Here is a 13,767-nt window from a genome sequence, read left to right on the forward strand (position 1 = left end):
GCTCTGAATCGGAAGCATGTGCTGAACCGCAAACGGAGGCGACGTTGGCATGCCATTTCCTGTGAGGAGTCCATTGTGAGGAGGGAGGGCGCGTACTATATACTGACGCGGAGGCAGCCAGGCAGTCAGGCACACTGTTCCCGAGCGCTCCAGGATCCAGGCCATCTTTGCTCGTCCTCGCCACTCACATCCACCGTGGACATCTTATTCCACATTCGCATGACTACAAAACACCTTTAAAGTGCCAAGCAGGCGTCCGGAGCAGCTGCACTGAGAGCAGGACACTCACTGGGCTTCTTCTTCTTCTTTTTTTTTCCTCTGCGGGACCTTTCGCTTCGTTTCTCACAGAGAAAAAAAAAGAGGGCGAGACGGGAGAGGCGGCGAGACAACAACATGGATGAAGAATATGATGTGATCGTTTTGGGCACCGGACTCACAGTAAGACGTCAAGCTTCATTTTTGCATCATTATGCTGCAAGTGAACGAGCTTTTGTTTTTTTTTCGAGGCCCAAAGCGTAAAAAGCCTCTCGCCGGTGCATCCACCACAAGATGAGGACATCGTGATCTAAAATATGCATTTAGACGCTTAAATGGACGCTCGAATGCGTGTCACGGGAGTGGCATGGCGCATCGACGGGCGGGGGGGCGGCTTTTCTGTGCGTGGGGGTGTAGTGTTGCAGCTTGTAGCATCTTTTAGGCGTCACCCGCCGCCGCTGCCGCTGCTGCTCCTCCTCGCCGCCGCAGGCCGGGCCGATCAACTCCACTGCACGACACTCGAGAGTCGAGTCGTCTTGCAATTGCCGCTTCACGTCACATTTATGTGGTGCCCTCATGCACATTTTGGGAACATTTCATTTCAATCGCAAAAGTGGCCATTTGAGACGCAAGAACCTTCTCGAGTCAGTCCGCTGTCGTCATGGGGTCTGGTGGGAACACGTCATCATGACACGCACATTGTGGCGGACAATATTCTTCTTCATTTTTTTTTTTTTTACCAAGAGTCAAAGTCGAGAATTGCTGAGTTGGCGCATGCGCACACGAACCTAGCTCTCCTCCCTGCACCCGTCTGTTCAATTGGCATCACTTCCGCTAGTTCGTCCATTTGTGGGGAGGGATGGGGGGGTCAAACTCAGTTGATTCAGGGGCCACTTTCACTGCAAAAAGGGCGGGGCCTAAATATTTGTGGCCAAAACCAAATTACTGTAGGTACAAATAAGTCCATTTGGATAATATTTGCGTGCAAACATAACAAGCATTAATATAAGAAGCATTTTGTCAACATCACGAATCAGTTTGTTTTCAATGTGCACAACTTACAGATCACAGTTGATAAGTGACGTCCATCCATTCTCTGCAACGCTCCCTCTTAGTCTGTCCCAGATAACTTGGGGCGAGAGGTGGGGTACACCCTCAACTGGACATAGAAACAAACAACCTTTAACACTCACATTTGACACCTAAAGGATCATTTAGAGTCTTCTATTAATCAACTTTTTAAAATGTCCATTAGTTTATTGAAAAACAGGACATTAGTGGATGCAATACTGTCTTATTTTGGTAGTGATCCAATACAGAGTAAACACGGGGCCAGTATCACAGATAGATACTTTACAATAATTAAGGTAGATGCACTTTCAAATTGCCAAGTTTAAATTCATTTTCATAACCTTTACATGCATATTTTTGTGCTTTTTTATTACCATTTAAAGCCGGGACTTAATTTGGATAAAGTTTATTGGTTAACGTCAAATTCTACTTTCCCTCACAAAGCGCACGATACTGCTACTATACAAGTTGAAGAAAAAAAATCCCTCATTTGAACTTTTCTACATTTTATTTTTGATTAAAAAAAAAAGTTGTTCAAGATTATTGCTTCACAACAAACATCAGACTTTTAGGAAATGAGTACAATGTGTGCTCAGGGAATCCAACACAAATCAAAACTTTCTCCCTCATCATTGCTCTTCTTTTCTCTTTCTGGGGAAAAAAAACCTAAGTGAAAAATAGAATAAATCCCCAAAGCCTTTAAGGACTCTGAGAATATTTACAGTGGGTTGAGAAGATGAAATGTTGAAGATTTGGACAATTTGAATTTAAACAAGGTCTCTTTACAATTTATCAGTTGTCAAAATCATTGTCAATTCGTTTTATAATTGATTAGCTGCCAATTAAAATAATTGATTAATTGTTGCCCCTCTGTTTGCAAGACTTTTTTTTTTGTCTACAGGGTATTTAAATGTATGCAAAAGTGTGGTTATCATAATTGTATGGTGAAAATGTATCCTATACTGACATTGCTCATTTTGTTTTGTGCAGGAATGCATCCTGTCCGGGATCATGTCTGTGAACGGCAAGAAGGTCCTGCACATGGACAGGAATCCATACTACGGCGGCGAGAGTTCCTCCATCACCCCCCTGGAAGAGGTAACGGGCCCCTCAGCACACTTGACGTGCCGCACGGTGTTCCCACGGCGCCTTCACGTCCGTCTGGTGCTTTCCTGCAGCTCTACAAGCGCTTCAGCCTCCCCAACAGTCCACCTGAATCCATGGGTCGAGGACGAGACTGGAACGTGGATCTCATCCCCAAGTTCCTCATGGCCAACGGTCAGTTGGGCTCCGGACGCACGCGCAAACCGGCCGGCCGACATACAAATTGAGTTGGAAAATCGAAACATTTGTATCTGAAATGGGATTAACAATTTTGAAAAGTCATTTAATTGTCAATATTGCTGTTTCATATGTGATTATTTTTTCAAGTTCCGCTTCTCATATTTTTTTTCTAAAAATTGTTTAATGAAAAAATTATTACATTTATTTAATTTAATTAATTATAAATTATGTTTATAGACTATATATTTATTTATTTATTTATTCATTTTTATTTCATTATTATCATTCTATATTATTATTAGTCACTAATTAAATTGACCATTTTTAGAAGTAATCTAATTGTGAGTGAGTGAGTGGCTTGCGTTTGTGAACGCAGGTCAGCTGGTGAAGATGCTGCTTTACACGGAAGTGACTCGCTACCTGGACTTCAAAGTGGTGGAGGGCAGCTTCGTCTACAAGGGAGGAAAGATCTACAAGGTGCCGTCCACCGAGACCGAGGCGTTAGCTTCAAGTAAGCCAAAATCCCTCGAACGCCGCCGCCAAGCGTGGCCTCAAAAGTAACGTCTGCGTTTCAATTTCCAGATTTGATGGGTATGTTTGAGAAGCGCCGCTTCCGCAAGTTCTTGGTCTTCGTGGCCAACTTTGATGAGAATGACCCCAAGACCTTTGAAGGCGTGGATCCCAAGACCACCACCATGAGGGACGTTTACAAGAAGTTTGACCTGGGCCAGGACGTCATTGACTTTACTGGTCACGCCCTCGCCCTCTACAGGACGGATGAGTAAGAGCGCCATGATTCTCTTCCACCAAAATCCACTGTTTTATGCATAACATAAGTCATAACAATCTATGCAGTTTGCAATAGGCGGGCACAATTTATATGTGGAGAAACTTTTTACAAATCTCAAAACTAAAACTGTGCTCTTTTTGGGCACATTTTTTCGAGGATGCCTTCGCCAACGTAAGCTTTCACACATTTTAAAAATACAGGTGTGACTTTCAAGCCACACAAACACAAACATTGGTCAGTCCCTGCTGGCGGCTGCGATGTCGCACAGCGTCGCCATGGAAGCACATTTATTCACCCCACAACATCAGAGGATGTACTCATAAAAAGCAACCTCGCCGCGCTGGTCAGTCCGCCTTATTAACGTGCTTGCTGGGCGGTCGTGGAAGTGAACTTAGAGGGTAAAAAAAATGTCTCTTAAGTGCATCATCATGGTGGAGAAGAGGCGCCCACATATCGGCAACTACCATTGTTTCTAGGGGTGGGAATCTTTGAATGTCTCACAATTCGATTCAATTCAGATTTTTTGGGGTGTGCGATTCGATTCAGAATCGATTTTCGATTAATAAAGATTTTTGATTCAAAATAATTTGATTGACAATGATTTTTGCTTAAATTTATAGATGTTCAAGGAATCGTAATGATCTACTTGACTCGCTAATGCTAATTAGCGCGCTACTCGCGGCACTTTTATCACTCAAAAGAACGGCTCCACGCTGCAAAAAAACAACTTTTATTGGAATAACTTGATCGTGACTTTTTCCTTCTACTCTCTAATGTGGCTACAACTTAACAGTGTATCAGACCGCGTGGAACCACACTGCCCCTAAGTGGCCAAATCGGGTACAACATGAACAGCGCGCCCAATAAAAGCACACACAAACAAAGGGAAGACAGTATAAAATAATTTAAATAAAATCGATTTGGGGACGTTTAAAATTGATTCTGAATCGTACTAAATGAGAATCGCGATTCTTATGAGAATTTATTTTTTGGCACACCCATAATTGTTTCCAAACCAAATTACCTTGGAGACCATTATAAGGACATCAAAGATTATTATTTTTTAAAAGTGTCATGGGACCTTCAATTTATTCATTGGCATCCATTTTCAAATTACTGCCAGCAGCGATTTTAGAATTTTTTTTAGACCCACATAATCACACAATATTGACACCAAACCTACTGAAATTAAATTCTTCGTTATTGTTTTGTGAGTTGCTTTCACCGAAAACTCCAGTTTCCGACCAAAAAGCGGAGAAAGCAAACTCTCTCTGCTAACTTGTCAATGAGAACAATACGATTTTTTAGCTTTTGTGACACCTCAAACTATAAAAACTACAAAAACAAGACTTCCTTCTAAGATATATTTCTCCAATGATTCAATACATATCTCGATATATTTCCGAGTGGAACGATTCGGTTAGATTTGAATGCACTCATCTTTAAAAAAAAAAAAAAAGATTTTGCAGTTCCAACTGCTTTTTGAAATACCCCTAAGAAAAAGGTAAACAAGGTCATATGGTAAAAACATTTTATCTGCAAAGTCCTTAAAAACAAGATTGAAAGGAACAAGGCAACAAAAGACTCACTTGACTACTGCAGACGGTTGAAACATGACGTGACGACAAACGACAAACTAAAACCAAGAAAGCTGCGGGACGAGGCACACCTGGACAAGACAGGAATGGCTGGATGGAGCGTGCTGATTGGTCGACACAAAAAAAAGGGCAAATGAGAGCAGATGGAAAGACATACTGTAATATCAAAAGGGAATTGAATCAAAACAATGGAAAAGTCCTCAAAAACACAAATCATGACAGAAATTAACTGTGATCACTTTTTTAAAATTTCTTACAAACATGATCAGTCTGCTTTTGTTAAGGACTACAGAAATCAAAGAATATTGACTTAGTTGAATAGCTGAAATCAGAGGACTTGGACAATTTGTAGTTAGACCATTGCTTTAAAAGATTAACCGGTTATTTCTCTCCCTCACCATCGATGGGAGGAGCCGAAATTCAACGCCTAATCTTGACCTTCTATCAAGTAGTGCGTATTTGTCATTACAGTGATGGAGAAGCTTGAATTTCACAGACAAATAGGACGACAACGTCCTCCACACACGCCTGTTGAAAAACATACTCGAAGATAGTAATTCAGTTGACGGATATAAACGTCCATGGCAGCGAATGTGTTAAAGCTGACATCAAGCTGTTTGGTGTGTGTGTGTGTGTGGTCAGGTACCTGGATTTCCCTTGCCTGGACACCATCAACCGAATTAAACTGTACAGCGAGTCGCTGGCGCGTTACGGGAGGAGCCCGTACCTCTACCCTTTGTACGGCCTTGGAGAGCTGCCGCAGGGATTTGCCAGGTGTGGTGACAACGCTCATTTCATCCGCTGCTTGCTACGGATCGTGTGGATGCAAATGCGGATGCGTGCCTGAACGCTCCCTTTTCACTGTCCGCAGACTGAGCGCCATCTATGGAGGCACATACATGCTCAACAAGCCAGTGGATGAAATTGTGATTGAAGGCGGCCGCGTGATTGGCGTCAAGTCTGAAGGCGAGGTATGGCCATTCTGACTTAGTCGAGGTGCGGGGAATAATCAACAGTTCCAAAGTAGAGATACCGATACCGATTATTAGATTGTTAGAGGCCGAGCGAGAGACCGATAGTCAGTAAACATCTTTTAAAATTCTAACAAAAAGTTCAAGGACTTCCCAGGGCCATTAGCATGTTTTCGAAAGTTAAATCAAAACTTAAAGGACTCCAAATGCATTTAAAATCTGATTGTTTAATTTTAAACACTGTCACATCCCATTTACAAGAGGGTGCGCACACTTTTGCAACCACATCATCTCAGTTAATTATGTTTACATTCACTCAGAAAATTAAAAACTTGTTTTCAGTTGACTTGTACAAGTTAAAAGTAGGGATGGGTAAGTATTGATATTGCGTTGATTTTATTTTGAAGTATCGGGTACTCATAGAGGCTGCTAATACTTGCCACCGATACTTAAGGTAAAAAAAAGAAACACATTAAGTAAGTCCTTCTTGGCAGTCGTTGGCACTATAATGCAGCAGTGTAATTTTATATATCAAAAATACTACCTGTCCTGCATCAGTGAGTACTCAGAGTGAATACTCGTTCTGGTATCGGTCTGAAAAAAAAAGTGGTATCGAACAGCCATAGATAAAATCTCACATTAATAGTGAAAAACCTTTGTAATGATTTATACTGGTCTTGTTTTCTTTTTTCTTTTTCTTTTTATTAAACCTAGCGTTTGAACAGGGGTGTGTAGACTTTTTCTATCCACTGCCTATGATGGATCAACACTGCGGCCAAGAGAGTCACGGGAATGATTTGAGCATCCTTTGCTGCAGGTGGCTCGTTGCAAGCAGCTGATCTGCGACCCCAGCTACATCCCCGAGCGCGTGCGCAAGGCGGGCCAGGTGATCCGCGTCATCTGCGTCCTCAGCCATCCCATCAAAAACACCAACGACGCCAACTCCTGCCAGATCATCATCCCTCAGAATCAGGTCAACCGTAACTCCGGTGAGCGACACTCAACAGCCACATGGCGTCCCGGCGTCCCGTCGTCCCGTTCAGCGATCTGATCATCATTGCCGCGCTTTGTGCAGACATCTACGTGTGCATGATCTCTTACGCCCACAACGTGGCGGCCCAGGGGAAGTACATCGCCATCGTCAGCACCACGGTGGAAACCAGCGATCCCGAGTCCGAGATCCAGCCCGCCTTCGAGCTGCTGGAGCCCATCGACCAAAAGTAAGTCCGTCCTCTTCCGTCGCGTCCTAAGTCAGCCTGTTTTCTTGCGTCCGCGTTTGGCTGCAGAAGCATCACAGCCAGGGATTCCTTTCTTGCAGGTTTGTGGCCATCAGTGATCTCTACGAGTCCACCGATGACGGCACAGAGAGCCAGGTGAGATTAGCGCCAGGGAGGACACAAATTATTTGACAGTAGATTATTTCATTGATTCGTTTAATAATAGGGTAATTGCGTTCAACTTTATTGCTATATCTTTTTTTCCCCCAGCCACTGTTTCTTAACTGATTATTGTTTATTGGCTATTGTTTAATGATTAAACTAAACGAAATAAACAATAATTGCAGAATATCATACGAGTGGGAATGATGTACTGAGTGGCCATTTGGAGAATGAGAGCTACTTCTTGACTATGGAGGGCCCAAACTGCCGAAATTCAAAATAAATAAATGACTAAATGAATAAATAAATGACTAAAAGTGAAACTGATATAAAAAAATATTATTCGAAAATTTTAAATTAAAAAATAAATAAATGGAAATAAAAACAAACAAATATATATATATATATATATATAAATATGTATACTGTATATATATATACATATACACATACACACCTTTTTATTTTTTTATTGTATCTTTATATTCGTTTTTATTTTATTTATTTAGTCATTCATTTATTCAAGCATTTATTTATTTTTAATTTTGGCAGTTTTGTTATTCAAATGAGGGGGCGGTTCTAAGCGCGTGTTGGTTTGGACTTCGTCGTTGCAAACTGCCTTTCAATGGTCGAGTGAGCGGGTCGGCGAACAAGGAAGTCACCACAACTTATTGTTTTTATTTCATATTTATTTTTTGGGATTTAATTTTCGAATTATATTTCTTATATCCATTTTTAATTTGACTTTTTGTCATTTATTTATTTATTTAAAATTTTGGCACTTTTGGTCCTCCATACATGGCTACTGATTGATGCTAGGAAGGGCTGCTAGTTTGCACTAGTACACTTCTGAGTATGTTTCACATTCAATTACAGTACTATATTGGTTTTTCATACTATAGTTTTGCATAATTGATTAAACAAATTTTTCATAAATCGTTTATGATTTAGTTACTGGTCGTTCGAATGTACATGTAGGCTAAAAACTTAAGCATTTTCCCTTCCATAAAGCCATGGGGTATTGACTTGCTTATTGGATTATGGGAAAGAATACCGAATGGAAATCATGCACTGCTGACAAAATAATAAATCATAAAAATTATGAATAAACAATGTTTACTTAATTCATTTTCTAACGTGTAGGTACAATGTAGGCCAAATGCTAAAAAAAATATAGCATTTTATTTTTACTTGTGCCTGCGCAAGCCAATGAGCCGTGGCTTTATGGGCAAAAATGCTAAGTTTTTAGCATTTAGCATTGTTGTAGGCTAAATGCTAAAAAACTTAGCATTTTTGCCCATAAAGCCATGGACTTGCACATGCGCATGTCTATATTATTCATTTATATACAATATGTATATTTTATGCTTATATTTATATGTAGACTTGTAATAGTGTCATAAAAGGGTAAGAGTTTAAAAAAAAGAAGCCTATACTTCTTCCTACTCCTTTTCTGAATATGTGTAAATGCTATGCGTTGTCGATGTTTTTATTTTTAATAATTCATTTATTCATTCAAGTGACTACAAACCGCTATTTTTTTTTAGCATTTGGTCTACATTATACTAATACATTCGAAAATTAGTAACAACCTTTTATTTTATTTTGTCTACTCATAATTTTTATGATTTATTATTTTATCTGCAGTGCAATACGTTGAAATACATTTGTAAATACGTTTCATAAAGTTTAAATGTACTTGTAAACACATTCAAACGTAGTCAAAAATGTTTCCTCCAAATTGGCAATTCCACGTGTTTGTTGTTTTCCAAAATAAAGCGTATGTTTACAAATGCGGGACGGAGACCGACAGAAATCTGCGACTATTTACTGTTGCGAGGCTGAAATCCGAATCCGAAGAAACAAATCTAAACGCCGAGATGTAGACGACCTCGTGTATTTGGTAACAACAATAAGCTGGCGTGTCTTTCCAGATCTTCGCCTCCGGCTCCTACGACGCGACCACTCACTTCGAGACCACCTGCAACGACATCAAGGACATCTACAAGCGCATGACGGGCAGCGACTTTGACTTTGAGAACATGAAACGCAAACAGAACGACGTGTTCGGGGAGGACGAGCGGGCGGACGAGCAGTGAGCGGCCGGAAAGGGGCAAAAGGAGGTAGACGGCCAAGTCGGGATGATGGCGGCGTGAAAGAAGTGCCCGCCTTTTGCCTCTTTTTCCTTGTACGCCCTCCTCTCTCTTGACACACACACAAATACGCCACAGTCACCGAAAAGCAGGGCTGATGCGGTCCTTCATTCCATTGTAGAATCTATAATCGCGTCTTGTCAGTAGAGCTCCATTTAGAAGGCAGGTTTCATTCTTTGGCGACTATTTTTTTCTCTCGTGTCAGTTTACAGCTTGGTGTAGAATCTTCCGGAAGGCTCACGTGCATGCATCGTAGTCACACGCAGCGGTGTCGCGCATACGACACGGCCCGTGGCACCCGTCAGCCCTGCTTTCGCTCGTACGACGTACTCCGCCACTCCCCCATGGGCGCGACGGCGTTCGTCTTCTGTAAACGGCCATGTGATAACTTTGCCACGCTGTCGTGTTCCCATGTGCGCTAGCAGGCCAGCTAACCGCTTGGCTATTTCTCTCACCCCTTGGTTTAACATGTCACATCCCTTTTACAAGTTGTAACGTTTGGAAGGATTTTTATGTGTTTGCGTTTTGGTGCACGTTTTCACTGGCTGAAGTTATGACGTTTACAGAGGCAGTTGGTTGTGGCAATTGGAAGTGACAGATGTGAGCAAGTTTTCAGTAGTTTTGTGGAAAGTGTCACTCTTGAGTGAACGAAGACCGAAATTTTGGCTGAAAGTGAAAGTGCCCGATTGTGTGCAGTTGTTCCAACCCTTGCGAAGGTCGCCGAGATGTGTCAGTAGCTTGGAGGCTAAATGTTAGCACATTTTTTTGGTTTTAATCACCGCCACATTGGAACTGAAATTAGAGCAACAAGATGACATTAAAATGTAGACTTTGAGCTTGAATTTAAGGGTGTGAGTGGCAGGGTTATTATAGTGTTGGAATTTTAATTTTAGTTAGTTTTTATTTCGTTTTTAGTTTTGTTTTGTAAAGTTAGTTAGTTTTAATTAGTTTTCAGGGTGGTTCTGTTCAATAAATGCATGTGTATTATTTGTGCGCAACATTTAAAAAAACACCGGAGCGACGTCATCTGAAGGTGCTCTTTTCTATTGGCTGCTGCTAGATGATGTCACTTCCGGGTGACACACTTTCAAACGTCCTTATTCCAGTTAATATATATTTTAAAAAAATACTTTAAATCACATTCAAAATCATACCCAAAGGCTCAATGTATTAAATGAATTACCAAAGACTAAAACAAAGGAAATTGTTGCTATAATTATAGTTTTAATTAGTTTTGTAAACATAAAATGTAGTTTGTTAGTTTTCGTTTTTTTGAAAGCATTTTCGTTTTAATTTTATTTCGTTAACAAAATGGTTTTTTAAATTTTAGTTTTAGTTAACTGAAATAACCTTGGTGAGTGGTTGTCTTTACTTAAACTGAAGTAACTTTGGGTCATTATTGTCCAATGAGTTCTGAAGCGTTTGACGGAACACTTCCAAATTCATCCTGCTGCTTTTTTGAAATGTATTTTTTAGCAGTTACAACATGAAGAAATTCAGATTAGCAGCTAAACATGGCCACCTGGCTGTAGAACAGCCTATCAGCCGATTTATCTTGTTACAATTTTGTTGTATTTAAAAATGGGAGGCACATAAACAAACAAACGGAAGTAATTTTGACACTGTTCACCTGATTTGGATGTAAATTAAAATTGAAAGCTGAAAGTCTGCAGTTCAAGCACATCTTGTTGCTTTCATTTCAAATCATTCACGATGGCGATTAAAGACAAAAAGAGGACAATTGTGTTCATGTTCCAACATTTGTGGACACGAGCGTAACGAAAGTGCAAATTTGACGACAGAGCGAGGTACGGCGAAATGCCTCCGCGAAGAGAAGTGCCGCCCCACAACAAACAAACCGACACGCTGGTATTTGCTTGAAGCCTTAATCTGGGGTTTGATTCCAATCTTTCGTCCCTCTTAACGGCGCTCGCTCGTTTAACGCCTCCGCCCCCTCCAATTGTTTCCTTTTGCATCCGCTCACTCGGCAACCCTGAACAGTTTGGTGTCTTGATGATAATCTCTATTTATTCCAGTTCAAGATGTTATACAGTGCCGCCATTTTGCTTGTTCTGCAAAACGCTCACACACAAATCCAGAGCAACCATGTGTTTCTTTTGACCTTCTGCAGTCATCCTTCCTTCCGATGTTAGCATCACGCTTGGATTGAGAAAACGGTATGTGAACGGTTGTCTTTTTGCCACTTTCACACGGTTTTATTCATTGTTTAACTTGACATTGTTAGCGGAAAATAACTGGAATACTCGCTCCTCATTAATATTGCCCTGCCTTCGTCAGCATACAGTGCTATTAACATTATTTTTATTTTATTTTTATATTTATTGAAAACAAAAATCCCCACGTGTGGTTGTACTGTTTTAATTCTCATTGTTTGACACACTCTTGACAATTTCCCTTTGAATTGACTAAAGAACTAGGCCAAGTCGTAGAAAATTTACTGTCCTTGTTTGATCACTAGTATGTGAACAATGCCTAATGTCTTGTGTAACAAATACATTCAATTAAACTATGAATGAAATTAAAAAAAAAAGCACATGGCGAAATATGTAAAAAGGGTCTTGAGTTTTTTTATTTTATTTTAAGACCAAACTGATGGACGCAGAAATTACTCTTATGCACATTTACTTAACATTTAAAACAGGAGCCCTCGTAATAAATGTTGACTTGATTACAAGATTTGCTGTGATGAAACAACAACCAACAATTATTGCTGCCACATCAAAAACATGTTGTGGCTGGACAACAAGCGTCTTCAAATCAACGCAATCAAACATCCGGCCCGCGGGCCACAACCCAATCTGGCCCGTGGGCAGAGAGAACATATTAGCTGCTACTTCTCAATGCAAGCTGTTGATTATTTTAACCACTGGAGGGCGCACTGACAAACACTTAAAAAAAGACATCAAATTACTCAGTGGAACTGCTAAATCTCTTTTTCATTCACTGCCACAACTTGTATGTATTTCATTGTTGACATTTACAAGGTGGGTGATGCGGGCAACTGCAGCCACTTTCAGTTGAGGTCATCAAGATGTCCAGATTTATGTGAAATTATGTCAATTTAAAAGTACGGCAGTACGAGTACCAATAGCAGGTATCGGGCCAATACCGGCATTATTTCAAGGTATCTATTCACGACAGCAGCCGATAAGGTTATCTTGCGGCCATTTTATGATCAGGAATTAGAAATGAGAAGACTAGAAAATTGATGTTCATTTAATTACATTTTAAAGAAATATAGGTCTTTCTTTAGAAAGATCTGATTGATTGTTTTTTGGGGAAAATCTTATGTATCAAAAATACGAGCGATATTAGGAGAGAGTGCACTCAAGAGTTGATTACACGCATTGTTATTGGTCAGAAAAAGTGGTTTTGAACAACCCTTTTCAAATGATTTCTAGACCTTAAAAAGTTACATCCATCCATTTTCTTAACCAAAAAAGATACATAGAATATATACGTAGACCCGCTTTGATGTATAAGTTGCACGTGGACTTGGAAAAACATTTTCTCTTTTGAACCTGCACTCATTCTTATGAAGGAATTTCAGATTGCTTGTATGACTTGCAGCAAAAATATGAAACGATAGTCAACGAATGTGAATATTTTCAGGATCTTCTTGCATATATTTGCATTGAAACAGTGGAAAAAAAATTGAATCGCTAATAAGCCACAGATCTATTGGTCCAGCCCACTTGAGATCCAATTGGGGTGAATGTGACCCCTGAACTCAAATGACACCCCCCCTCCCTGGCTCAAATGATGCAGGTGAGTGACGGTTAAGGCACTTGTGCGTATTTTTGTTTCGATTTCTCCTTCTCTCCACAGAACCGTCACCAAGAAAAGATGACACCGCTGTAGCCCCGGCTGAGCGGCAGTTTGTTTGTTGAACAACAATGTCACAATGGCCTCCACTTGGACCTGAGCCTCGCGGTTGCCAGGCGACAGGGCGGAGCCGGCCGGGCTACGATTACACGCCGTCCAGCACGTAGCTGGCGTACGGCTGACCGAGCAGTCGCTCTACCTCCGACTTGGGCACCACCCAGCACTGCTGCACATGTCGCCGGAGTAGCGATTCCTTCAGCATCTTGTCCTGCAAGGTGACGGGCAGCAGCTGGGAGCCCCGCCTCAGGACCCCCCGGGCCATCGTTCCATCCTCGTTTTCCCCGTGGTGAAGATGAGAATCGCTCACCGCTGCTACGCTCATGGCAGCATGCTGGAACTGGCCTACAGACGCGATGGAAA

At 41.0% G+C, this 13,767-nt stretch overlaps 2 protein-coding genes across 3 annotated transcripts in view; one reads left to right on the plus strand and one right to left on the minus strand.

The window, feature by feature from the left end:
• On the plus strand, positions 1–12,075 carry gdi1 (GDP dissociation inhibitor 1). The gene is made up of 11 exons (XM_086067426.1): positions 1–438; positions 2,317–2,424; positions 2,505–2,604; positions 2,987–3,121; positions 3,193–3,391; positions 5,641–5,772; positions 5,870–5,969; positions 6,787–6,958; positions 7,045–7,189; positions 7,288–7,342; positions 9,283–12,075. The coding sequence occupies exons 1-11, from the start codon at positions 394–396 to the stop codon at positions 9,445–9,447; spliced, it is 1,356 nt and encodes a 451-aa protein (XP_085923552.1). The 5' UTR covers positions 1–393; the 3' UTR covers positions 9,448–12,075.
• The window catches only part of itih6 (inter-alpha-trypsin inhibitor heavy chain family member 6), a 19,163-nt gene continuing 17,465 nt past the window's right edge, over positions 12,070–13,767 (minus strand). For both annotated transcript variants that reach the window (XM_086067425.1, XM_086067424.1), the window contains exon 17: positions 12,070–13,749. In XM_086067425.1, coding sequence (XP_085923551.1) covers positions 13,493–13,749 — 257 coding nt within the window. In that variant the 3' untranslated portion in view covers positions 12,070–13,492. The remainder of the gene's footprint in view (positions 13,750–13,767) is intronic.

This window comes from Leptonotus elevatus, chromosome 2, assembly GCF_054856555.1.
Source record: "Leptonotus elevatus isolate MCC_2025b chromosome 2, RoL_Lele_1.0, whole genome shotgun sequence".
Lineage (NCBI taxonomy): Eukaryota > Metazoa > Chordata > Actinopteri > Syngnathiformes > Syngnathidae > Leptonotus > Leptonotus elevatus.